The sequence below is a fragment of the Geotrypetes seraphini genome, chromosome 8, assembly GCF_902459505.1.
Source record: "Geotrypetes seraphini chromosome 8, aGeoSer1.1, whole genome shotgun sequence".
NCBI lineage: Eukaryota > Metazoa > Chordata > Amphibia > Gymnophiona > Dermophiidae > Geotrypetes > Geotrypetes seraphini.
This window is the reverse complement of record NC_047091.1, coordinates 54,755,116-54,781,708: the sequence shown is the minus strand read 5'-3', so window position 1 is coordinate 54,781,708 and position 26,593 is coordinate 54,755,116. Positions and strand designations below refer to the sequence as shown.

Sequence of the window (26,593 nt, the reverse complement as noted above, 5' to 3'; positions counted from 1 at the left end):
CTCCAGAATTCTACTGTTCAACGGCTCCCCCTTCTGCTTCTATTCCTTTCTCTCCTCTCTTCTACCTTCCAAAGTATTTAGATCAATGCTGTCTTGTTAAAATGTTTATTTTATTTTTATTTTTCCTCTAACTCTACTTTTCACTTCTCTATTACCCTCCAGGTACTTTAGTTAGATTGTGAGCCTTCGGGACAGTAAGGGAATTTTTCAAGTACCTTTCTTATTTCTAATCTTAATGTATATTTTCTGTAAACCGCTTAGAACCTAACGGATGTAGCGGTATATAAGAAATAAATTACAAATTACTTTCTGAATAGAAACAAAGGGAAATTCTGCTCTGTCTGCTAATAACATTAGTGCATGGCCATGAATACAAAAATTTTTTTTTAAAGGCATTTTTACAGTTGCGGTAAAAATGGCCTTAGCCCAGGGGTAGGGAACTCCGGTCCTCGAGAGCCGTATTTTCAGGATTTCCCCAATGCATATGCATGAGATCTATTTGCATGCACTGCTTTCAATGCATATGCATTGGGGAAATCCTGAAAACCCGACTGGAATATGGCTCTCGAGGACCAGAGTTCCCTACCCCTGCCTTAGCCCATGGGAAAGACCCCCCTGTAAGGACACGCCAAAGCCATTTTACTGCAGCTTCATAATAGAACTCCTAAGTTATTAAATAAAAATTCTGTTTTAAAATTTATACACATTAACTTCTCCACTCCACTGGAAAGATACAGTGGATAACTGGAGAAGCGATTTGGAGCTCTGCAAGACAACAGAAGCGCTTACTAGGTGGTACTTACACACACGAGAACACGTGGCAAATTAATATTCCTGGCCCCAAAACTCAACAAAGCAATAGTGTGACCCTTTAAGGCAGTGTCCCGCAAACATTTTGGCGCTGCAGCACACTAAACCCAGTGCACAGGCATCGATGTGATGACATCACATGCATGCATGACATCATCACGTCGACGCGGAGGCCCTTCAGCTGCGACCCTGAACCTGTCACTTCGAAGGTGGGGAGGGGGGGGATCCTCGAGGAGGGGAGGTGCGGGGAGAGACGCTGGCGAGGAGAGTCGTCGGCGCCTCTCGCTGCAGGAGGCACGTCCTGTAAGCAGTCAGCCAGCACTGGTGCCTCTCCTCCTTGCCAGCGTCTCGCGGACACAGTTTTAAGGAAATATCCTTTAATCTGATTTTTACCCTCAAATATCCTGTTGGTGCTCCGGAGAAACACGCTTTATTTAAGCTTGGGGAAAGGAGAATTTTGTACAATACATCACTGATTCTTTATTAAAAAAAAAAAAATCCATCACACTACACCAGAGATATGTTACAAAAGTAAAAACCAAACACTTATAAATCAGGTTGATTGAACACAGAACATCTGGCTCATAGACGCTGGCCGCAACACACACACACACACACAGAAAAAAACATTTGCTGATCAAGTTTTACGATTTTTTTTTTTACTTTTTATAATTATTGTTTCAGTTCATCATTAAGGAAGGCAAAGAGGGTTACAGGGTATTTTACACTTTATTTATCATTAAGTTACACTTTGCTACACCCTCAAATAAAAAGGTATTTCTTACCCCTCCTTTCCTTGCAGCATACTGGGACCAAAGCTTACTAATAAAGTTTTGCCCTACAGAATCAATGAATCATTTCCTGAAAAGGCTCATTTGGTATTACAATTGTTGGTTTGTTTTCTTCTTCTTTTTTTTTTTTTGTAGCAGCAATGAAGAACAGAATCAAATAATGAATTAGTATTAATGGAAAACTGATTTTAAATTCACCATTTGTGCCCCTCTGCCTGAGGAAGCTCTGCTGGCATCTCAGTCTGCTTACAGGTGGTTTTGGTGGAGGGAGGGTGGGAGCCTTGGCTTGCTCCTTTCTACATAGCCTTCTTTCCCCCACCCTGTTCACACTGCTAAAATTTCACAGACTGATTTGAAACACATTCGCACAGATCACACTAGCACTTCATAGAACAGAAGCAGCTTAGAAAAGAGTTTGTTTTTCTTTTGAAACAAACAAAAATAGGTCCCACAAAAAAAGTGCAAAGAAATTGAACTTGAGCCTTGACCAAAGCTTCTCTGGCTTAATTTTCAAAGTCATGGTTTGCCCAGAGCAGCATTGAACCCAAGCGCTATCTGAGTTGGGGGGTCCAGAAGACAGCGAAGTGCAGTCCTCCTTCAATTCCTCCCTAAAAGGCGCAACCGAGTCTGTTCTACCAATGCAAGGTACAGACGGGCATAAGTAAAGTTCATAACCAAAAGCACAGTTTGGCCACAATCAGGCTATCCAGGCCCTGGCTGGTGTGGAGGTGAGAGGTGTTAAGACAGCTTAGGTAAACGAAGCATTACCAAGATTTAGACTTTGAAGACTGGGCTCAACCATTAGACTAACTCGAAGGTCACCGAGAGCAGCAGCCACTGTGGGGGCGTCAGCCGAAAGTAAAGGTCACTGACCATCACAGAACCATTGGTGCATATTTTTAATAATTTACCAACGGGATGATGTCCAGTTATGCAGTTTTACAGGGTTGCTATGGGAGGACGGTGTGAAGCGCTGAGAGGGGGGGGGAGCAATATTGAAGATTCATCAGGGGTACCTAATACCTCACATTTACCATGAGATACTAGTCAAAGGTGTAGAATGGGGAGAAGACTCCCCATACCTATATTCAACACCCCCCCACACACACACACACACAACCAGACTAAGAATACCTGGTATAGCTAAGCATAATGGTCGATGTAGATTAGGGTGAGGAGGGGGGGTGAATAAAGGCATTCACAGCCTCTCTTTGCCAACAATTCAGTACAATCTCTCCATTCTTAAGGCAGGCTTCAGTACTTCTTTATGAAGGCACTTTTCAGCAGACTAGGTGTCTGAGAGAGCAATAGGGGGAGAGAAATTGTTGGGGGGGGGATTTGCTAGAAGTTATTTTGCGTTTATACCCTCCCAGTTCACACTTGGCCTTGCATGAGCACACACACACAAAAATCTCAAGCACCTCCTGCTAGGACAAATCTCCACAGCTGTCAGGGTCCGGCTGAGCTATCATTGATGTCAGTACGCACCACAACACCAGAAATGAACAAAGACCAAAATGAGGACCCCCCCCCCCATCCCTGATAATCCAGCAGAGTCAACCAAGATATGAGTTAGTAAGAGACCAGGGGGGCTTCACATAGTGCCATCCCCACCAAAGAGCAGTCTCTCCCCTAGACACGTCCCCATGGCCCACAATTCAAAAAGTCAAACCACAACTCACGCACACATTACTTTGACAACCCCATGCTTTCCAGCTTGTTCCTTCTCAAATTTGATAAAGTTTGTTGAGGTATCCGTTTACCAGATAAGTCATGTCAAACTAATATAAGATTTAAAGCACATAAGAAACACATACACACAAAAAGTTTGTGCTGTAGCTGTCAAATGAATCTGCTACTGGATGCAGACATATTTTTTCCACCAGGCTTTAGAGAGTGTTCTCATCTTGTTGGCCGTTTTCGCCTTCCTGTTCTTAGCGGCTTTGAGGTCAGAAAACCGCAGGCCAGAGAGAATAGACACATCAAAAACCTCCTTGAGATTCTTCTGGGTGAGAGCCGAACACTCCACATAGCCCACTGCCCCAGTCTTCTCAGCCAGAGCAAGAGCCGCAGCTGAAGGCACTGGCTTCTCCCGATGCCTGGCCAACTCAATCAGGACTTTCACATCCCCCCTCAGGTCACACTGAGTCCCCACCAGCACCACAGGGGCTGTGGGACAGTGCTGCCGAATCTCTGGAATCCACTTCTCCGAGATGTTCTGAAAAGACGATGGACCGACTACACTGAAGCAGAGCATGAAGACATCGGCCTTGGGGTAGCAGAAACGCCTCAGCTTGTCAAATTCATCCTGGAAAAGAGGAAGACAAAGTACGTGAGATAGAGGGGCATTTTCGATTGGACATCTTAAGTCTGACTTTGGACATTTTGAGAAAAACATCCAAAAATCAGATGGAGAAAATATGTCCATTTTCAAACCTGCAAGAAGTTTTATCTTTTTTTTTTTTTTTCTGAAACTGGTCCAGCTAGATATTTCGTCCAGCCAGATGTCTAATTATTTTTGACATTATTGAAGAAAAAAAAAAAAAGACCAAATTAAAAACATTCAAAACAATCCATTTGAATGTAGGAGGGGTCAGAATTTTTAATAGACCAGTCACACAAACATACCAGCAGAGCAGTGGGGCACCCAAGAGGGCACAGCTGTGAACTTCACAGTAAGGGTGCCAGGTACATAATATTTCACCATAACCCCCTGTACATTACAAGGTGATCCCTCCAAAACCTACTGTATCCATCTGTCTACCACCCCAAAAGCTCTAATGGCTGCAGGTGCCACCTATAAGGCAGTACAGTGGGGTTTTGGTGGGCTCACATTTTCCACCACAAGTGTACTAGTTAGGATGGCATATGGGCCTGGGTCCCATTCTCTGCAGTCCACTGCACTGCCCATCAGGCTACTCCAGAGACCTGCTTGCAGCTCTACTAGGACTGGCCATAGTATCCGCAGCTGTCCCAGAAACAGATATGTACTGTTCAATGCAGATATCTGGGGGGTGGGAGGGGATCAGTGACCACTGGGGGAGTATGTGGGGGCCATATTTTCATCCCTCCAGTGGTCGTCTGGTCAGTTTGGTATCTTTATGATTCTTATTCATTTTAAAAACAGGCATTAAATTCCCTCCTTGCAGTTTGTGCCTTAAATGTTCCTTTTCTATAAAAGATTGTATTTCCTAACACCCCTTCCTTTTGTGCCAGTTAGACTATGCCTCTGTGTTCTCTTAATCTCTATAATTTGTTTTAAAATGTATCACTTTTTTAAATTGTATTTCCCTTAGTATACCAAGATAAGCGATCAAATCAAATTTTAATAAAACTTGAAACTGGTCTAGCCCAAAACGTCCATATTGTACGCTGGACTTTTGTAAAATGTTTGATTATTGCTATAAAACATTCAAGTTCAAAGCCTATCCTAGTCCTACCCAAAACATGCCTCCTTAAGGTTTAGATCAATCGGTGTCTCGCAAACTTTCTGGCCGGCTGCACACTAAATCCAGTGCCCCGGATGGAAAGCACCCGGAAGTGCAAGGATGTCGCGATGACGTCATGCACTTGTGTGACATCATCGCAGCGACGGACGCCCATCTGGCTGTGACCCGCTTCGGTGAAGGGATCCGGGAGCTGCGGGGAGAGGAGGAGAGTCGTCTGCGCCGGCTGACTCTCCTCCTCGCCAGTGTGTCGTGGCACACCTGAAGTCTCAGGAGGCACACTGGTGCCTCCAAATACTGGTTTATGCCATCTTTTGGTGTCTATGTTTTTTTGAAAATGAGCCCCATAAGAGTCCAGATGTCGATCAATAGCAACACCCTTTTTCTACACCTGATTATTTAATGGGTGAAGTGACTCATCAGGAGAAACTTAAGGGAACTCTGTTAAAAAAAAAACAACAACACAGAATAAAAAAGGAAGAATCTTAAAGATATCAGTTACACTTCACCCTCCTTATTCGCAGGTTCAGCATTCGCGGTTTCGATTATTTGCGGTTTTTAGATTGCTGGCTCCTCTCCCCCCCCCAAAAAAAAAAAAAAATTACATAGTAACATAGTAGATGACGGCAGATAAAGACCCGAATGGTCCATCCAGTCTGCCCAACCTGATTCAATTTAAATTTTTTTTTTTTTTTCTTCTTAGCTATTTCTGGGCGAGAATCCAAAGCTTTACCCGGTACTGTGCTTGGGTTCCAACTGCCGAAATCTCTGTTAAGACTTACTCCAGCCCATCTACACCCTCCCAGCCATTGAAGCCCTCCCCTGCCCATCCTCCTCCAAACGGCCATACATAGACGCAGACCGTACAAGTCTGCCCAGCTTGCATAGAGAAATCACTGATTCCAAGCGTTTTTACACAGAAAATCGCTGATTCCCAGCACTTTCTTCACCATGTTTTGCCTCTCCTTCAGGAGTCAGCCAGGTCTCCCACCATGTTATTCACGGTTTCACCATATTCACGATGGTTTTTAATAGAAAACAGCGAATAACATATGAAAAAGTTATTTGTGGATTTTCTGTATTCGCAGGTCTGTTAATTCCTTATCGAATATGGAGGGAGAAGTGTATATATAAAATCTGATGGTTAGACAGTGAATTGAGGCCAACAAAAGACAGGCCGATGCAGTGCTGGATTTACCCCCACGAGAGCACTCCATTATTTATTGTTTTAACTAAACAAGTTGATCCAGTCCTGGTTTTACATGACCTTGTAGTTCTGATCTGGACTTTTAAGTCCAATATCTGCCAGGGGGATAAAGACAAGGGCGATCATCTTTCTTCTACAAAAATAAAGAGCGAGACAGGTGCTGACTGATCCAGCCTGCTGTGCATCTACGAACTGCAGCATCTCGCTTGTAAGGCAGATTTTTTTTTTTTTTGACACAGAGGAAAAAAAAAGAAGGGAAGGGGGAATTTTTTTCAGAGAAAACTGCCTCTTCCCTGTAGCCACATGTTTTTATTTAGATGTATATTATATGACTAGTGTTTAATCCCGTTACATTAACGGGTTCTAGTAAAGCCTCCTTCCCTCACATGTCCCCTATTTTCAGCCCCAGCTCCAAATCAATTTTACCCCCCCAGCCCTCTTCTCCCCCATCCCAGTAGCACCTCTTCCTTGCTCCCCTGGTCCAATAGCACCTCTTCCCTGCTCCCGTCCCTCTTCCTTGCTCTCCCGGCCTAGTAGCACCTCTTCCCTGCTCCAGCAGCACCCCTTACCTGTTTCCCCGGTCCAGTATGCAGCGTTGTGAGCATCGCGGCCGGCTTTTGAGAACCTCGTAGGCCACTCTGCCCCTCAGAAGTGCGTTCCCTCTGACGTGATCGCGTACGTCAGAGGAAACGTTCTACTGAGGTGCTGTGCGGCCTGCGAAGTTTAGTAGGGCCGGCCACGATCCTCAATGGAACAGCGCCCGACCCTCAGTGGCTCGAAGCCCTCCTCCCGGCAGCCGCCGCCAGCACCGCTCCGCACCGCCTCCTCAAGCCGCCGAATATGGCCGGCTTCCTCCAGCGGTTGGTGAGTGAGGGCGGGAGGAGGGGAGTGGCCAGAATGTTCCCTGCCGCCAGGTTCTAAAATGGAACACGGCCACGGATAACACACCACAGCGGCAGGGATCACGCTGTTTTCAAAGCGCATGCGCCGGTAAGCTTTTATATAGGATATGCTCAGCAGCTCATACCTGTCCTGCTGTGTCGCATAACTGGAGTCGCACTGGGGTTTCGTCCACCTGAACCACAGCTGTTAAAGACCAAAAAAAAAAAAAAAATTAAAAAAATAAGTAAATAAAATAAAAATGGATGCTATGGTCTTAAACCTCTGCATTCTACTCTACAAGCCTCTTTTATCAAACAAATTAGCACAGGCCAGTGCGGCAAATGCACTGAAGCCCAAAGGGATTTAAAGGGTTTCAGCCCATTTGCCGTGCGGCTTCATAAAAGAGGGTTTAAGGAGTAACTGCTTCCTGATGGCAGAATCAGTGGAGATGGGGAGGGGGCAGAAATCTGAAGCCCACCGTAGCTTGGCTTATAGTGTTGTTTTGGGATCTCTTGCCCATAGACCGGTAGTTCTCAAACTTGTTCTAGGAGACCACCACCCAATTGAGTTTTCAGAATATTTCTATTGAATAGCAGACCACCACAGTGTAGACAGCTTTAATGCATCAATAAAATGCCCAGGGCAATGGGATTTTATTTGTGTATTTTGTGTATTAATGCTGTCACTAATATTGCTGTGTCATAGTTTGCAGTTTATTAATACCTGAAATACCACCAAGCCTACACAGACCACCTCCCCCCTTTTATGAAGCCGTGTTAGGCTTTTATATCACTGGCAGCAGCAGTAAAAGTGCCAATGCTCACAGAATTCCTATGCGTGTCGGAACTATTACCGCCGCAGGCGGCAATAAAAAAGCTTCATAAAGGGGGCCAAATTTAAGTGATTTACAATAAAACATAAGAAAATAATTAAGACCACCACATTCCTATAAAGTTTAAAAAAATAATAATTTTTTTCAAAAGAAAAGTCTTATTTTTTCTTTTTACTCTGCATACCCAAACGGACTAATAGATCTTCCACTAAACCTCATCCTGTAGATTGAATGCCAATTTAAAAAAAAAATAAGTTTTTAATAATATTTTACATGTTTTCAGAACCAACTCTTCTCATATAGTTTTAGGCAAATTATTCCACAGTGGGAGCAATCCAAGCAAAAGCATTTGTGCAGGTTGATTCCCACAGAGCGCTAGCAACTGGAGAAGTCGTCATTCTGTGATCTAGAGAAAGACACGGGGACAAATTTTTCCCCGTCCCTGCGGGAACTCATTTTTACGGCCCCGCTTGTCCTTTTCCTGTCCTTGCCCCATTCCTGCAAACTCCATCCTCATTTGCACAAGCCTCAAACACTTTAAAATCCTAAGGAGCTCATAATCGAAAGAGAAAAACGTCCAAAAACCGGCCTAAGTCGGCATTTGGACGAACATTTCTCAAAAACGTCCAAGCGCTGAAAATAAAAACGGGTTTTGGATATATTTTTAAACGACCTAGGCCTTCATAGGGCCGCTCAACGTCCAAAGCTAAACGGGGCGTTTCGGGAGGCGTGTCGAGGGCGGGAGTTGGGCGGGACGTGGGCTGGCTTAGACTTAGTCGTACAGCATGTATAACCGAAAGTTATACAGCCCAGGATCGATGGAACTTGGACGTTGTGACTTAGAACATGGTCTAAGTCACAAAAACCCACCTAAACTCACCAGATAAGCACTGCAAACACATAACATAGACCCCCACACACTACCCCAGTGATCACCAACCCACCCCCATAAGAATTTTATTCACAACTTTAAATTTCAGCCTCCAGACCATCATCACCTGGCCGCCTGGCATAGGAAAGCCTAGTTGTCCAGCCCAGAGGCAGCTTAAGTCATCTTAGGGGTGGGTTAGGGACCCATAGAGAGGAGGACCCATGCCCATAAGCTCCTGTAATCACTGCATTGAGACTTAAACATGTGCACTGCCCTATACACCCCCAAAACCCTTTTTGACTGGCATATAAGTGGCTCCTGCAACCATAAGGGCTATTGGGGTGGTAGATAAGTGGGTCTAGGGGATTCTGGAGGTGGTTTGGGGGGCTCACCGTCAGGTACGTTAGATAGATTGTGAGCCCACCGGGACAGATAGGGAAAATGCTTGAGTACCTGATTGTAAAACCGCTTAGATAACCTTGATAGGCGGTATATAAAACCCTAATAAACTTGAACTTGAAACCTATAAGGGAGCTGTAGGGAGGAGAAGTCATAGCACCCTTTTTGTCAAGTTCACAGCACTGCCCTGCAAGGTACCCCACTATTTAGGTGCCATGTCTGGGTGTGCAGTCCATCACTTTGCAGACCCCTCCCACGTCCAACAGAGCTTGTTGTAGGCGTTTTGGACTTGGACGGAAATGTGGTATAAAGATGGACGATTTAGCGGCTTGGACGATCAGATCGGCAGGACGTATAATTAGACAATTTTCAAAAGTAAATTTCTCTCATGCATATTCATTACAGATAACTTGAAAACCCGACTGGCTGGGGGTCCCTTAGGACACGGTTGGGAACCACTGCTCTAAGGGCTCCCTTTACAAAGCCATAGTAGCGATTACCCTGCAGCAAATACACTGAATCGCATTCAGTTTTTACAGGCTTCAGCAGTGGCGTAAGCGAGGTTGAGAGACACCCGGGGCGGTGGCGCCCCCCCTCCCCACCTACACATACTCCTTCACATAACCCTCCTGCCTAGCGCACGCTGCTTCTCTTCCCCCGTACCTCTAAGGTGTGAGTCCAGGAAGTGACATCAGAGGAAGAGCCAACGCTAGCACGACAGCAGTTTGAGGGTTTCTGCTTACACCAGGAGCGTTACAGAGGTATGGGGGAAAGGAAGCGGTGCGCTCATTCGACAGTGGGCGGTGGGCAGGGAAGGAGCGGTGGGGCGGATAGGAGGAAGGGTGCCTTCGCCCTCACCAAGATGACGCCCAGGACAGACTGTCCCCCCTAATCCCCTAAGCTTTGGTACATTTGCGGCAGGAGAATCACTACCGCTGTACTGTAAAAAGGGCCCCAAGTGATGTATATGGAATAGTAAGTTTACTTAAGTAAGCATAAGTACTTTCATAAAAAGCTTTATGAGCAATGATAAGAATCTTGAAACGGATTCTATAGTACATAGGCAACCAGTGAAAATTTAAGAAAAGTGAGGCAAGATGGTCAAACTTCCTCACGTTAGCCACAATTTGCAAAGGTGGCATTTTGCATTGTCTGCACAGGTTTTAAATTAGAATGTCAAAGGTAAGCCAAATTTCCATAATCTAATCTAGATACGAAAAAAAAAAGAATATACTAATGTGTGAAATACAGCTTCATTAAAATAATGAGCTTTGATGGCATCTCCAGTAATTGGAAGCTAAGGACAGCATCGGGCAGACTTCTACCTCTATGTCCCAGAAACGTCAAAGAAAAAAAAGACAATTTAATCACAAATTTATAATGTGTGTGACTATTGGCCAGACTGGATGGACCGTTCAGGTCTTTTACCTGCCGTCATTTACTATCGCTTGGGTTTTACTAAACGGTGCTAGAGTTTTTAGCACGGGCTGGCGAGGTTAATGCTTTGAAGCTCATAGGAATTCTATGAGCGTTGGCGTATTTACCTTGCCAGCCCGCACTAAAAACCTCTAATGCCGTTTAGTAAAAGGAGCCCTATGTCACTGTGGGCTCCTTTGATCAAGCAGTGGTAGAGCCTTTTATTAATTAAAAAAAAATTATATACCGCCTATAAACAAAGCGGCTTCCATAAAATAAACATACATAATTTTACCGCGGTCTGGCGAGGTCAATTTATTTATTTGCTCAATTTTTTAGCCCGTCCTCCCAAAGGAGCCCAGAACGGGTTACAAAGCACATCCACAATATAATCGAAACAGGACAGAGATGATACGATTTACAATATATTGATGCCGCAATTTTTCAACTATTTAATTCGGAACAGTTTTCAGTAAGCTTCGATATTTAAGTGCCGAATAGAAAGCTCTGCATTATATCCTTGCTTGGGTTTTAAACATTACATAGAGTCGGATGACAGTGACGCCCTCGGGGGACCCTTGATAAAGCATGGGGGTGCGATACATGTCAGGTCGTCTCGCCCGAGTCATGTTAGCGCAAAGATAAGTGGCTTAAACTATATATAATGGTTACATCAGAGTTTTAATAGAACTTATGAATAAAATAAAGAGTATTTAAATATAAATTGAACTTATAGGACTGGAAGTCGTTGATGAGAACCACGTAATTCTTCCCGCTGTCAAAACTAATTTTAGCGGTGGAGTGGTGGGGCTGAGGCTTTCTTAATAACCCAAGGATATATAATGCAGAGCTATATATTCGGGACTTAAATATTGAAGCTTGATGATTTACAGTATAAACATGACAATAAAACATATACACTAAGCAGCATCTGGTGAGAGTAGGTGGCAAAGGTGCGTTGACTGAGTGGCATTTCTGGGTGCATGTCCTTAAGGTGCTCGGTTTGTGAAGAGGAAGGTTTTCACGGCCTTCCTGAAGCTCCAAAGTCCACCTAGTGTTCTACCAGATGGGGGGGGGGGATGGTGTGCCATAGTCTGGGTATGAAATGTGAGTAGGAGCGTTTGCGGGCTGTTTCGGTTTTGAGGGAGCGGCCAGGAGGTATGGTCAGTCGTTTTTCATAGGAACTGAATGAGCGTTGGAGCATTTATTTTGCTGACCCATAGTAAAAGGCTCTACCGCTGTTTGCTAAAAGGAACCCTATGTTACTATAGCTTCAAGAAATAAAACAGAGAGCTACAACCAATCAACAACGGGATTCAAAAGTAAATCTCAAAGATAAGAAAAAGAAATCCCTGAAAGGTATATACCACAGAAAAATACTATAATATCAGAGCAATGGTTTTGGCTCCCTGCCTGGTATGATTGCTATTAGTCAGTTTATATTTTGTGTTCTGTGATATGCTTTTGTTTCTGCTTATGTCAGTGTAGTGTACACTTGATTTTGTTTTATTTTAGTTGCTTTCTTCCTCTTGACAAAGATTTCATCGAAACACGGCCTGTGTTGAGGAAGTGTGAGGAGATGTCAGAAGATTGGTTGTCTGTTATGGCATTTCACCTCTGCTTGTGAAGGCTCTGAAAATGCTCTCTGCCCTCTTGGTTTGAGATTTTTTTGATTATCTAACTTATTATATTGTTCACTGACAGCACATTTGCACCTGCACTTTGTGATATGGAGGTTGGATTTGAACTCTAATCTGTTTGGGATGTTGGTTTTCTGATTTTTTCCTTGCTGGACGGCCCACAATCATCTTGCTTTCTTTATTCCTCATGGACATTGTTTCAGGAAGACCTCGAATTTTCAAGCTAAGTGATTTATGAACTTTTGAGCACAGCTATATTTATATATCATTGTATGATTTTTTTGTGTGGCCTTTTCCAGCTTGGTTTTATAGTGCTTGTCATATGTTATATGTTGTTATATCTTGTCTGGTTTGTTTGTAGTGTTTGTATGGTGTTTTGTGTATGTTATTCTATGAAAATTTTGTGATATTTTTGCAAATTTTAAATTAATAAATATAAATATTATTTCTAACTTTGTAATTTGAGTACATTGCTCTGATATAGTATTTTTCTGTGGTATATACCTTTCAGGTATTTCTTTTTCTTAACTATAGCTTCAAGGTCAGGTTTCTACCCTAGTGAGTAAGTGACTGTAGGTAATGCAGTAGTGAAGGGGCATTGTCTTGCCTATACCCAATGAGGGTTGCAAGTCACGAGGGCAGTGATAGGGACAGAGCAGACGCCAAGTGTTTTGTCACTTACCTAGACCAGATTTCCTCATTTCAAAAAAAAAAAAAAAAAAGAGGACAAATGGCTCCGCCTCATTCTGTTCCCAGCCTCACCCCCACACAAACTTTGTCTCTTCTTCCCCGAGCTCGGTACCGCTTCTGAGCGATTCACATAATAATGTCACACGCATGCACAAGAGTGTGACATCATTGCACTGCATCCAAATATGTTCAGAGATTCTCCAGACGTGGCCTTGAGCTCGGAGCCTTTCCAAAACCTGGACAAACTGTCGAGCTTTAGAAATCCTTCCGGGCACCCGGACAGTCCTCTAAAAAGAGGGCATGCCTGGTTTTTCCCAGATATCTGGAAACCCGGCACTAAGAAAATTTACTGGTATCAGCTCCCTTTTTAAGAGTCCAAAAAGGACTGGGCTGTGTAAAACTCAAAAAGGCCAGCAAAGGCAGCAATTCTGAGCCTGTAGCTGAAAAGAGTGTTATTTTATTTCACTAAATGCCAATTTGCAGAATCAAATCTTATGTTTTTTGACATTGTTTCAGATCATTGATTGCAACATGTCCACCTCATTCTCTTCTTGGTTGGGCTAAGAACGTTTCAGCACTTTATGGTTTATATTATAATTTTAAAAAAAGGAGGGGGGGATCAGTAATGAATGGTTCACGTGGGGAGGGAAAAGAAGGGGTTAAGCAGCTCAAGTTAACTCATGAGATCTGTTTGAGATTAAAGGGTTTCTCAGTACAAAGATATTAAATGTCTCCTGCTAGTTTCCTTGAAATGTGGGGGCAGGTGCGCCACTTTAACCTCCTCCACCTCTTAAAATATAAAGATCTGCAATATTAATTCATTATAGAGGGGGGGGGGGCTCTCCTAAGTCTCCCCACAGCTGTACTGTGCTTAGAAAGAAATGACATACAGACAGATCACAGTTGAAGAGCTTCCCTCACCCCCCCAGTTTTTCATCCCCCCCCTCCTCTCGGACTTCTCTGGCCCCCCAGCTCCTCGGAAATCCCTTAAGAATTTGGGAACTCGCCCCTTTCCCTCCCCCTCCTCCCCCCCAGCAGGGTTTGAGAGGTGCAAGCAGGGGCTACTGGGGAAGAGGGGATTCCAGTGATCTTGCACTTTTCCCGGGCCTTTTCTTGGGAGGTTTGTTGGACTCGTCTCTGGCTGATCGGCTTGTTCTGTTCTCCATTCAAAAGAAATGTTAGTTTTGTAAGAGTGCCCCGGAGGGAGGGAAGGCGCCGCTCCCAAGAGAACATCCCTGACGCTCGTTTCCTAATGACGGATCCCAGATGGGATCAGGAAGTGAGGAAAGTCCGAGCCGGCGGCTGGGTTTCCATTAATGGATCTGCTGCCCCCCCTCCCCCACCCCCAGTGGACGCGGGGGGAGGAGACGATGGCACACACGGGGCACTGCATCGTGCCGGTGATGAGGTGGGGGCTTCACTACCGGTCATCGTGGACAACCCCAAGCGTCCCCCCCCTCCCCCATTGGGCTAGAGCACCTTTGCCCCCAGTTCCCACGCGTGACCCTCCTAACCCCGAGGGCTGAGTTGTCACCCGATCTCATTTTGTGGGGGTCAGATAAAGGATCCCCCCCCCTCCCCCCTTTGGTCTCCCAGTCGAAAGCGATCCGATGAGGTTTTCTTATAACTACCGATCGATGCTTAAAAGGGTAAAACGTGTCCCCTTTCCCCCAACATTAACAGAGTGTGTGGGGGGGGAGGGGGGGGAGCTCTACCTCCTTACCTGAGAAGTCGTCAAAGGCGGTGGGGATGTAGCGAGTGGGGTAGCCGTTGGTGGTGTAGCTGACCAGCAGACTGGTTTTGCCCACTGCCCCATCCCCTAGCAAGACGCATTTCAGCTTCCTCTCCTGGGCGCTGGGCAAGGGCTTGGGCTGGTGAGGAGGCACCGGAGGGGCGAAGTGAGCAGCCCTGTAATCTAGCATCAAGTCCTGAGGAGGCATGGCAGGGTCCTATTCCCCCCCCCCCAAAAAAAAAAAAAAAATTCACCTCCCCCTCCAACCACAGCCAAATAGCACGTACTCTTCCCCCACAAAACAGCAGCAGGGGGATCCAACTCGCAGAAATGGGGGGGGGGGGCGATCCTGTCACTTGCAATGCAAGCAGGTCAGCTTTCGCCTTCCCCGGCTTATGCAGAAGCGAAACTGCGACAGCTTTTTATCTCGGCGACGGTCATTCAAGCCTCCAAAGTCCAATCCACATCGGCAACCAGCAAGGCAGGATCAGCAGCTCCGCGCTGCGGCGATCTTAAAAAAAGTCAACTTCCACGCCCTCCCGCTCCTCCCCTAGCAGAGGGGGAGGGGCTTGCGGGAGTTTGGAGGCGTGGTTTATGGACGAGGGCGGAGACTACTTGTCTACCCTTCCTTGCTCAAAACTGTATTCGGGTCAGATGCGAAGGAGTTAAAGAGCTTCTGTAAAATCCGTGTTTCTAACAGTTCTTTTTAAATGTAATTCACCGAAGGAGGTTTAACTTTCCAACTTGTATTTCTTTTTCAGTGCAGGACTATGAAATGTTTTTGGTTTTTTATCTTCCTATCCAAGAAGAGAATAGTGTGGTGTGGAGCCATGAAACTTACAAGTAATTCCATACTTTTCTTGACACTTTTCGTTAAAAAGTGTGGAATAACTTGTAAGTTTCATGGCTCCACATCATGTTCTTCTTAGCTGGGCTGAGAAATTTTCAGCAACCTCTCATACAGGACAGGTACTGGGCAGACTAGATGGGCCATTTGGCCTTTACCTGCTGTCATGTTCCTGTTTCTAGTTGTGATCTGTGTACTGCTTCTCACTACTTCACTGTGGACAAACCAGGATATTTTTACCCCCCTGCTCTTTGACTTTCCACACACCTCTGCTTCTTTGGCTAGTGGGCAGCTCCAGTCCCTAGGGGGAACCTTTAGCCTTGCACCCCCTTTCAATTAAGTTTCAGATCCCCAAGAGGCCTTCCTCCCCCCCCCCCCATTTTGATAATGAAATTCAGCAATCATGATCACCCCACCAATCTTCCAAGAACAAAACAATAAAATATGTAATTATGACATCATACTTTTAGTATGAGCTTTGTTTTGCATACAGAAGATAGATGATGGCAATTTCCATAAGTCACAAAAGAAAAAATCCAACCAGTCTGTAGTCAGTGTCAACAAAATCCAAAGAAGAAACTGCAGAACTGATGTACTTGATGCAGGAACTTTATTTAAATCAAGATAACATTTAAAAGTGGGCCACCCTTGTTATTGAGGAACGAAGGACCCAACACAGTTGGTGTTTTAATTAACACATCTTCCTCAGGGGTCCAAAGTGTTCCTTATATAACAAACCATGGGGAGCAAAACAACAAATGAAAGAATCAGAAGCTTTTTGGGCTACAGATAAAAGCTTCCGAATCTTTCCTACGTTGTTTTGCTCCACATGGTTCGCTATATATACAGAAACAAGTTGACATGGTAGTCCGCAAGTCTCTCTATATTTTATGGAAACTGCAGACTGTCAGACCTTATTTTGATATCACAACATTTAAGTCATTGGTTCAATTGTTGGTTGCTTTGCCACGCAGCTCCTGATTGGTAAGGCCCGACTTTAGTACAGGAAGTGATTTCCTTCACTCACTGGCGCTCCGGCTGACCTCTCCTGCCCAGTCATTCGCGGTCAGAAAATACCGCAAATGACTGGGACCGCCAACCGTGAATTTGCGGGCGAGCACTGTAGTTTATCAAGCAGGGGTGAAAAAGAATGTTTCTAGATTGCGACTCATACAGAACACAGCGGTGAGATTGATCTGTGGTTTGAAAAAATATGATCACATATCTCCCTTTTATCGCAAATTGCATTGGCCACCCGTGCAGGACCTTATCATCTTCAAGTTTGGTTGTAATTATTATAGAATTATAACAAGTCAGGCACCCTCGTATCATTTAGATATATTTACAGTATCTGATTCAAAATACTCTCATATAGCTTGTGCTCTTTTCGTGAAGGGTTGCAAGTTTAAAAGATATCATGAACATACATTGATGCCCCTGTATAAGAATTTGGTGAGACCTCATTTAGAATATTGTGTACAATTCTGGAGGCCACACCTTCAAAAAGATATAAAAAGGATGGAGTCGGTTCACTCCAGAGGAAGGCTATTAAAATTGTATGTGGTCTTCATCATAAGAAACATAGAAACATAGAAACATAGAAACATAGAAAGATGACGGCAGATAAGGGCCATAGCCCATCAAGTCTGCCCACACTATTTACCCACCCTCTTAAATCTACTGACCCCCTAAAGAATAATTGTAATTATACCGTCACTCTACTGACCCGCTCATTCAGTCCTAGTGACCCTATCCCTTGTAATTATACTGTCACTCTACTGACCCGCTCATTCAGTCCTAGTGACCCTATCCCTTGGCATGACCTCGTAGGGATCCCACATAGGTATCCCATTTGTTCTTGAAGTCTGAGATGCTGCGTGCCTCGACCACCTGCACTGGGAGCTCGTTCCAATGCTCAATCACTCTCTCCGTGAAGAAGTATTTCCTGGTGTCTCCACGAAACTTCCCTCCCCTGAGCTTGAGCGGATGTCCTCTTGTGGTCGAGGGTCCCCTGAGAAGAAAGATATCATCTTCCACCTCTACCCGTCCCGTGATGTACTTAAATGTCTCAATCATGTCTCCCCTCTCCCTACGCTCCTCGAGAGTGTAGAGCTGCAATTTGCTCAGTCTTTCTTCGTACGGGAGACCCTTTAGCCCCGAGACCATCCTGGTGGCCATCCGCTGAACCGATTCAACTCTGAGCACATCCTTACGGTAATGTGGTCTCCAGAATTGAACACAGTATTCCAGATGTGGTCTCACCATGGCTCTGTACAGTGGCATCATGACTTCAGGTTTCCTGTTGACGAAGCTTCTCTTGATACAGCCTATCATTTGCCGTGCTTTAGATGAAGCCTTCTCCACTTGAGTGGCTGTTTTCATGTCAGCACTGATGATTACTCCTAAGTCTCGTTCTGCCGTAGTCCTTGCTAAAGTTTCTCCATTCAGGGTGTAAGTTCTGCAAGGATTTCCGTTTCCGAGATGCATGACCTTACATTTCTTGGCGTTGAAGCCCAGCTGCCAGATCAAGGACCAACTTTCTAAAGTACGCAGGTCTTGCTCCATAGCATCCTGAAGATTATAGCCGTTTACTACATTGCATAGTTTGGCGTCATCAGCGAATAAGGTTACCTTGCCTTGGAGCCCTTGAGTCAGATCCCTAATGAATATGTTGAAGAGGAGTGGGCCCAGGACCGAACCCTGTGGTACTCCGCTGGTCACCTCTGACATTTTAGAAAGGGTACCGTTGACCACCACCCTCTGAAGTCTGCCACTAAGCCAATCTTTAACCCATGCAGTTAGAGTCTGTCCTAATCCCATAGAATTCATCTTGTTCAGCAGCCTGCGGTGTGGGACGCTGTCAAACGCTTTGCTGAAGTCCAGGTACACGATGTCCAAGGACTCTCCTGAGTCTAGTCTTCTTGTTACCCAGTCAAAGAAGCTTATTAGATTGGACTGGCATGACCTACCCTTGGTGAATCCATGTTGGCTGGGATCCCGGAGATTTCCCTCGTTCAGGATCGTATCTAATTTATACTTAATTAGTGTTTCCATGAGTTTGCACACTATTGAGGTGAGGCTTACCGGTCTATAGTTCGCAGCCTCAGCCTTGCAACCCTTTTTATGTAGAGGAACGATATTGGCTGTTTTCCAGTCCAACGGAACTTTCCCCGTACTTAATGAGAGATTGAAGAGCACCGCCAACGGTTCTGCCAGGACATCTCTCAATTCTCTGAGCACTCTTGGGTGTAAATTGTCCGGTCCCATGGCCTTGTTTACCTTTAGCCTTGCCAGTTCGTTGTAGACGTCCCCAGGAGTGAACTCAACGTTCTGAAACGGGTCATCTACGTCTTGTATTATCATCAACTGTGGTCCGTGTCCCGGTGCTTCGCAGGTGAAGACTGAGCAGAAATATTCATTTAGTAGTTCTGCTTTTTCTGAATCCGCCACCGCGTAGTTTCCGTCCGGTTGTCTAAGGCGTACTATACCGTCTGTGTTCCTTTTCCTATCGCTGATATACCTAAAGAAGGCTTTGTCCCCTTTTTTAATGTTTTTTGCCAGAGTTTCCTCCACTCGACGTTTGGCCTCCCTAACTGCTGTTTTGACCGCTGCCGATCTGGTTTTATATTCTACTTTAGTTTCTCTTCTCTGGGTGCGTTTGTAGGAAAGAAATGCTTTTTTCTTCTCCTTAATGAGGAGTGAGATCTCTTCAGTGAACCATTGGGGTTTGTTGTTTCTTTGCCGTTTATCTTCTGATTTTATGTAGCGATTAGTTGCTTCGTGTATGGATGATTTCAGGTACGACCACATAGTTTCCACATTGTCGGTCTCTTCTTGGTCCTGTAGCGTCTGATGAACATGATCTCCCATACGTGCGAAGTCGGCGCCCCGAAAGTTGAGCACCTTTGTTTTTGTGATTGATTTAGGGGATCCTTTCCCAATGTTGAACCATACCATGTTATGGTCGCTGGAGGCTAGCGTATCTCCCACCGAGACCTCTGAGATGCTTTCCCCGTTTGTGAGCACCAGGTCCAGGATCGTCTGGGCCCTAGTGGGCTCCGTTACCATCTGTCTGAGATGTACTCCTTTTATGGAGTTCAGAAGCCTCCTGCTGCTGCTTGTTGCTGCTGAAAATGTGTTCCAGTCTGCGTCAGGCATATTGAAGTCCCCTAGCAGCACAGTGTCACCCCGTAGAGTTATATTCTCTATGTCTTCAATTAATTCTGCGTCCATGTTTTCCGGTTGTCTTGGAGGTCTGTATACCACACCAAGATACAGGCATTTTTTACTACCTCGTGCCAGGTTAACCCAGAGAGACTCCCCGGTATACTTAACATCAGTGATCCTGGTAGTTTTGATGTCTTCCTTAATGTATAGTGCTACCCCTCCACCTAACCTGCCCTCTCTGTCCTGACGAAGTAGATTGTACCCCGGTATAGCCATATCCCACCCATGTGCGTCAGTGAACCAAGTCTCGGATATTGCCACCACGTCCAGGTTGGCATCCCTTATTTCAGTTTCTAGTTCTAGAATTTTATTGCCTAAACTGTGTGCATTAACATACATGGCCCTCCACACTTTGTGTTTGCTGAGTCCCTGTAAGGCTATTCCTGACCGAGTCTGTGTGGCTCCAAGAGAACTGTTTGCATATTGGGTCCTTACCTCGGAATCTGAGTGTCGACTCGTCCCATCAGGATAGTTCCTTTCCACCCCAGTATATGAGTAGGTCCCCTCCCCCAACTTACCTAGTTTAAAGCCCTGCGAAGTAGGCGGGCTAGTCGGTGTCCGAAGACGTTCTTACCTCTGCTGGTCAAATGGAGTCCGTCTGGTCCCTGTAGTCCTTGCAGCGCCTCTCTATGATCAAGGAATCCAAAGTTCATATCTCGACACCATCCTCGTAGCCATTCGTTCGTTCTCAGGATGCATTCATCTCTGGCTCTTCCCTTGCCTCTAACTGGTAGGATTGATGAGAAGACTACCTGCGCGCTTGTCTGCTTCAGCCTCTCACCCAAGGCTCCGAAGTCTCTGGCGATGGTTTCTGGGGTGTTCCTGGCAGTGTCATTCGTACCTATATGGATAAGAAGCATAGGAAAATGGTCATGAGGTGTAAGTAATTTCCCTAGGCTGGTGGTGATGTCCCGTATTTTGGCACCAGGCAGACAGCAAACCTCTCTTGATTGTGCATCCGGTCTGCAGATTGGTCCCTCGGTGCCCCTCAGCATGGAGTCCCCGATGACTATAACTCTGCGCTTCTTCCGTTGTGGAGGAGGAGGAAGTCGGTCAGCAGATGGGGTTGCGTGTTGGGCCTGTTCTTCGAGTTCTTCGTGCTGGGCCTGCTCCTGTACCTTGTCGGCAGCTTCTTCCTGAAGAATCTGGAATCTATTCTTCAGGACGAGATGAGGGGTTGATGTAGGGTCGGCCTGTTGGGGAGAAAAAGAAGAGGATGAAGAGATTGAAAAAAGGAGGGGGGATCTTCTATGTTTACCTGTGGAAGAGGTCACCAACTGCCAGGTGTCATTGCCGCCAGCCATTTCCTGTAACCCAAATGTTGGCTTCAAAACTGATGATTTGGGTGTCTCAAGGATGGACTTGTCATGGGTCTGCTCTGTAATTTGGGACAACTCCTGAACGGCTCCGTCGATGTAGGCCTCATCCTCTCGGATGCTTCTCAGGCGAACCACCTCCTCCCTGAGGCTCCGCAGTTCTTGCATGAGGGCTCCATCCAGCTGAGCAGCCTCCTCTGTCTGCGTGGAGACTGTAGTGTAGTGTCGGGGGATGGATTCGGTCTGCACGGAGACCTCTGTCCACCGCCCTGAGTCCTCCTCCCTTCGTTCGCCGTCCGTGATCTCCTCCAGGGTCCCCATGGTGACTGGAATGCTGGATGTGGTTGTACCCTTGGCGCTTCTAGTCCTCCCTGCCATCTTCAAGTTGTGAATTAGGTCAGCCTGTCAGTAAAGTAGAAAAAGAAAGGAGAGTTAGAAAAAAAATCCTGCTGAGAGCTAGTGCGAGATTATGAAAGATTTAGGTGTCTGAGAGAATAAGAAGTTAAGAGCTGAGGGTATCTGAAAGGGGTTAGCTGAGTGTGAGTTAGCTTGGCGTGCAGCTAGCTGAAAGAATAGAGAGAGAAGAGAAGAATGGGAACAGAAGAAAAGGTATTATATTTTTTTTTTTTTTTTTTTTTTTTTTTTTTTAGTTAGAAGTTTAGAGTTCTCTGCTGGGCTGCCTGTGCTCCTTCTAAGGCTCCTTCGCAAAGGCGCTCTCGCTAAGGCGAGCGCCTTTGCCGCTCGCCTTCGCCGCGCGCCGAACGGCCGCGCGCCGTTGGCACCCCCCTCTTAAGGCGTATGGGAACAGATTTAAAGATCTCAATCTGTATACAGGTACTTTGGAGGAAAAGGCGGAAGAGGGGAGATACGATTGAGACGTTTAAATACCTAAATGATGTAAATGCGCATGAGTCAAGTCTCTTTCATTTGAAAGGAAACTCTGCAATGAGGGGGCATAGGATGAAGTTAAGAGGTGATAGGCTCCGGAGTAATCTAAGGAAATATGTTTTTACAGAAAGGGTGGTAGATGCATGGAACAGTCTCCCAGAAGAGGTGGTGGAGACAGAGATTGTGTCTGAATTCAAAAGGGCCTGGGATAGGCACCTGGGATCTCTCGGAGAGAGAAAGAGATAATGGTTACTGCGCATGGGCAGACTAGATGGGCCATTTGGCCTTTATCCTTTATCTGCCATCATGTTTCTATGTAAGGCTGCTCTCTGGTATAAAGATTTTAAGCAACTCTTCTCTGCACTAGCGCTGCTCCCGACGCTCATAAGAACTCTATGGGGGTCGGGAGCAGCGTGGGCCATTCAGCGCGGCTCCCCATGCTAAAACCGCTTGCACGGTTTAGAAGAAGAGGGGCTTGGATTTCAAAAGCCATTTAAAGACTTACCTATTCTCTAGATTTCTGGGTAATTAATTTAAAAAAAAAAGTTTTATTTGTGATTTCAGTTAATCTTTTGTGAACCGCATAGATCCTCATGGTTATGCGGTCTATAAGTTGATTTTATGTTATGTTTTATGGACCACTTTTAAACACCGTTATATTAATTTAAATAAAGTTCTTGCATCAACTACATCACTGCTGCAGTTTCTTCTTTGGATTTTGGCAATTTCCATAAGCCATTTACCTTATAAAAGAAATGGAGCATAAAACAGAGAATACTAATGTGCCTCTATATCGCACCATGATGTGACCACACCTTGAATACTGTGTGCATTTCTAGTTACTGCAGTGGCGTACCTAGGGAAGGGCGGGGGGGGGGGGCGGTCCACCCCAGGTGCACGGGCCCAAAGGGGTGCACAGCTGGACTGCCATCGGGGAAAGGCTGCCATTGCAATCATCTGAAAGAAGCCGGCGCCAGTTCTCCCTCCCTCCGAATTCACCCTGCTTCTTTTCCCGCGGGCCAACCAACTATAGCCGTCCGACATCAATTCTGACGTCGGAGAGGACGTTCTGGGCCAGCCAATCGCTGCCTGGCTGGCTCAGAACGTTCTCTCCGACGTTAGAATTGACGTCGGACAGCCAGAGTTGGTCGGCCCGCGGGAAACAAAGCAGGGCGATTTCAGCGCCGGCCTGTTTCCGATGGCCAGTGGCAGCCTTTCCTTGGTAGTGGTGGCAGCATGGTGGTGGTGGCGGCGGTGGCATGGGGGAGGGCAGGGAGAAAGAAAGAAAGAAAGGGGGGGACAGGGATCCAGAAAGAAAGGGAGCAGGGTGAAAGAAAGAAAAAAATGGGGCATGGGGAGAGAGAGAGAAAGACAGACATAGAGAAAGAAAGGGGGCATGGAGAGAGAAAGAAGGGGGCAGGGTGAAACAAAGAAAGAAATGGGGCACGAAGAGAGAGAGAGAAAGACAGACATACAGAAAGAAAGGGGGCATGGAGAGAGAAAGAAAGAAGGGGACAGGATGAAAGAAAGAAAAAGATGGGGGAGGGAATGAGGTCTGGAGGAGAGGAAGCATACAGGAGGCTGAAAGAAGGGAAGAAATATTGGATGCACAGTCAGAAGAACAAAGTGCAATCAGAGACTGATGAAATTACCAAACAAAGGTAGGAAAAATGATTTTATTTTCAATTTAGTGATCAAAATGTGTCCGTTTTGAGAATTTATATATGCTGTCTATATTTTGCACTATGGGCCCCTTTTAATAAACGGCAATAGCAATTTTTAGCACAGGGAGCCTGTGAGCGTCGAGAGCAGCGTGGGGCATTCAGCGCAGCTCCCTGTGTTAAAAAACGCTATCGCGGTTTAGTAAAAAGGGAGGGAGTATATTTGTCTATTTTTGTATAGTTGTTACTGAGGTGACATTGCATAAAGTCATTTGCCTTGACCTCTTTGAAAACCCACGGAATATAAATGATAATTAACAATTTCTCTGCGTACAGTGTGCTTTGTGTTTTTAAAATTTTATTGTTGGTAGATCATTTTGACTTGGCCATGAAGGTAAGGGGGGGGAGGGAGGGGAGCTGCTGAAAGACATCTAGTAATCCTTACAGGCTTGACTGTGCAGGGAATTATTTTTGTAAAATCATGTTTTGTTATGTGACTAGCATTATTTAGACTTTAATTTCTATGAATGAATAGAATGAAAATGATATAAAATTACTTGCTTGTTTTTATGTGCGTGCGCTGAAGGAAAGTGGAGAGAGAGTGTGCTGAGGACGCTGAAGGGAAATGGGGAACAGAGAGTGGGGAAAAGACGCTGATTTATAAATTGACAATTGTACAGAATATTGTTTCTTTTTATACTTTAATATAATAAGTTCAATACAAAACAATTCAAGGCTTGTGTGGATGGAATCAGGTGGTTGCGGGGATGGGGACCGAGCTTACCGGGATTAGTCCAATAAAATGGTATTTTCTTATTTCTCATTATTTGTTTTATTTTTATTTGTTAATTTGTAAAGTGGTGATTGTTATGTATCAGTTTTTTCAAATTTACATCTACTGTCTCTATATTTTGCACAGTATTAGAGGACATGTATTACTGTTTTTGTGGTGTTGCATTGTATGCAGAGTCTGGTTTCTTGGAGGTTCAGTTTAACTTTTGTCTACATATTTCTATTTTTAGTTTGTGATTATTCCATATTGGGCAAGGGTGTATCTGTCTGTTTGTATGAAAGGGACATGGCTTTCTGATAGCATCAACTGTACAGGATCTGGTTTGTTTAGTTTTACAATGTATGTGTTGGTGTTCTAGTGCTCACTGCAGTGTTTAAGATGCTGCCTTTTCCTGCTACACTCTTGTTGTGCGATATGTAGATTGTTACTAAAAATCATATTTTTCATATAGATGGGGGGGTGTCAAAAATGATGGGCCCCGGGTGTCACATATGCTAGGTACGCCACTGAGTTACTGCATCTTGATTTATGTCTTTATTTAATTTTTAAATATTTATATACTGTCTAAACCAGGGGTGTCCAACCTGCGGCCCCGTGAAGTATTTTGTGCGGCCCCGGTCGAGGGTGATGTAGTGTTTTCCTCTGCTGCCCCCGGGTGTTTACCGTCTTGCTGGCTCCCTCCTCTGTCTTGCTGCAGCGTTTGCGCATTTGTGCGGCCCCAGAAACATTTTTTTCAGCCAATGCGGCCCAGGGAAGCCTAAAGGTTGGACACCTCTGGTCTAAACCTAAACGGTTTTCATACAAACATACGCAATAAAAATACAACATAGACAACAAAAGCCTTATCGTTATGACATTCTACCCATCAACTGACCCCTTATTTCAAACAAAATAATACCCCTCTCACAAGAATGTAGATACAAAGGGTTCCTTTTACGAAGCCGCAGTAGTGGCTTTTAACACGCGCGACTTGTAATCCCGCACTAACTCCCACGCTAGCCGAAAAACTACCGCCTGCTCAAGAGGAGGCTAGCGTGGCCGGCAGTTTAGTGCACGCTATTATGAGCATTATACCGCCACCGCGGCTTCGTAAAAGGAGCCCAAAGAGTTGAGTCTTCAATAATTTTTTTTTAAACCCAACCACAACTGACCCAAAAGAGTATTCCACAATCTGACATCTTCAAAACAAAAAGCAGACCCTCTAGTATCCAGGGGAGAGTGTGGCACAATGGTTGAAGCTACAGCCTCAGAACCCTGGGGTTGGGGGTTCAAACCCACACTGCTCCTTGTGACCCTGGGCAAGTCACTTAGGCCTAGATTCACTAACCTCACTGATCCAATCCAATCCGTGGGCGATCCAATCCGTGTGGTGGCTGGGTGCCCGATTCACATGTCCGTATGCAAATTAGGCCGATAGGAGGCACGCCTCAAACCGACCACACAGATTGCTGAAGAGCGATCCTGCCGCATGCGCAGACCATCTTCTATGCCTTTAGATGGTCCGCATATGCGCTTTCTCTCCTTGTTTTGCTCTCGGTGCAATTTTTTAAAAACTTTTTTACTTGCCATGGTTTTAACCTGCGGTTTTAAAGCAGGACTGCACTGCGGCTTGTTCTGGAACTTAACAGAACACACTATATTGCAGCCCCGCTTTAACCCATGGGTTAAAACCACAGAGCCGGGGCGGCAAGAGCAGGAGAGTCAGCAGAGAGCAGGGTTTTTGCACAAGCGTCTGGTCCTCAGCAGCCGCTTGTTTATGGATCGGCCAGCCCAGTCGATGTGCCTGAAAATGTTTAGTGAATCGCTGCCGGCTGCATCTGCATGCCAGTTCCCCTCATTTGCACGTGCGGATCGAGTGCAGGTTGATCGGCACCAACGTTAGTGAATCGGGTCGGTGCACGATCGCAAACACGATCGGTGGGCTTAGTGAATCTAGCCCTTAATCTCCCATTGGCCCAGGTACATTCCATAGAGTGTGAGCCCACTGGGACAGACATGGAAAAATCCTTGAGTAAAAGAATAAATTCATGTAAACCATTCTGAGCTCTTCTGGGAGGACAGTATAGAAAACTGAATAAATAAATATCCAATCGCACATTTTCTGATCTCAATGACCTGCCAGGGTCATTGATGGGTAGACTGTCA

The 26,593-nt window shown here is 45.4% G+C and overlaps 1 protein-coding gene across 1 annotated transcript; it reads right to left on the bottom strand.

Annotated features, from left to right (window-relative positions):
* Positions 1 to 1,392: 1,392 nt before the first annotated feature.
* LOC117365376 (rho-related GTP-binding protein RhoU-like) lies at positions 1,393 to 14,964 on the bottom strand. The gene is made up of 3 exons (XM_033955760.1): positions 14,708 to 14,964; positions 7,282 to 7,340; positions 1,393 to 3,909 (listed from the first exon to the last, which is right to left on the bottom strand). The coding sequence occupies exons 1-3, from the start codon at positions 14,922 to 14,924 to the stop codon at positions 3,457 to 3,459; spliced, it is 729 nt and encodes a 242-aa protein (XP_033811651.1). The 5' UTR covers positions 14,925 to 14,964; the 3' UTR covers positions 1,393 to 3,456.
* Between the last annotated feature and the right edge of the window lie 11,629 nt (positions 14,965 to 26,593).

What these genes read in the sequence shown, in the direction of transcription:
- LOC117365376 (XM_033955760.1), bottom strand. Translation starts at nt 14,924, where the DNA reads ATGCCTCCTCAGGACTTGATGCTAGATTACAGGGCTGCTCACTTCGCC. An exon ending in CGCCTTTGACGACTTCTCAG is followed by an intron (nt 7,341 to 14,707) that starts GTAAGGAGGTAG and finishes GGTCTTTAACAG; the next exon opens with CTGTGGTTCAGGTGGACGAA. An exon ending in TATGCGACACAGCAGGACAG is followed by an intron (nt 3,910 to 7,281) that starts GTATGAGCTGCT and finishes CCTCTTTTCCAG; the next exon opens with GATGAATTTGACAAGCTGAG.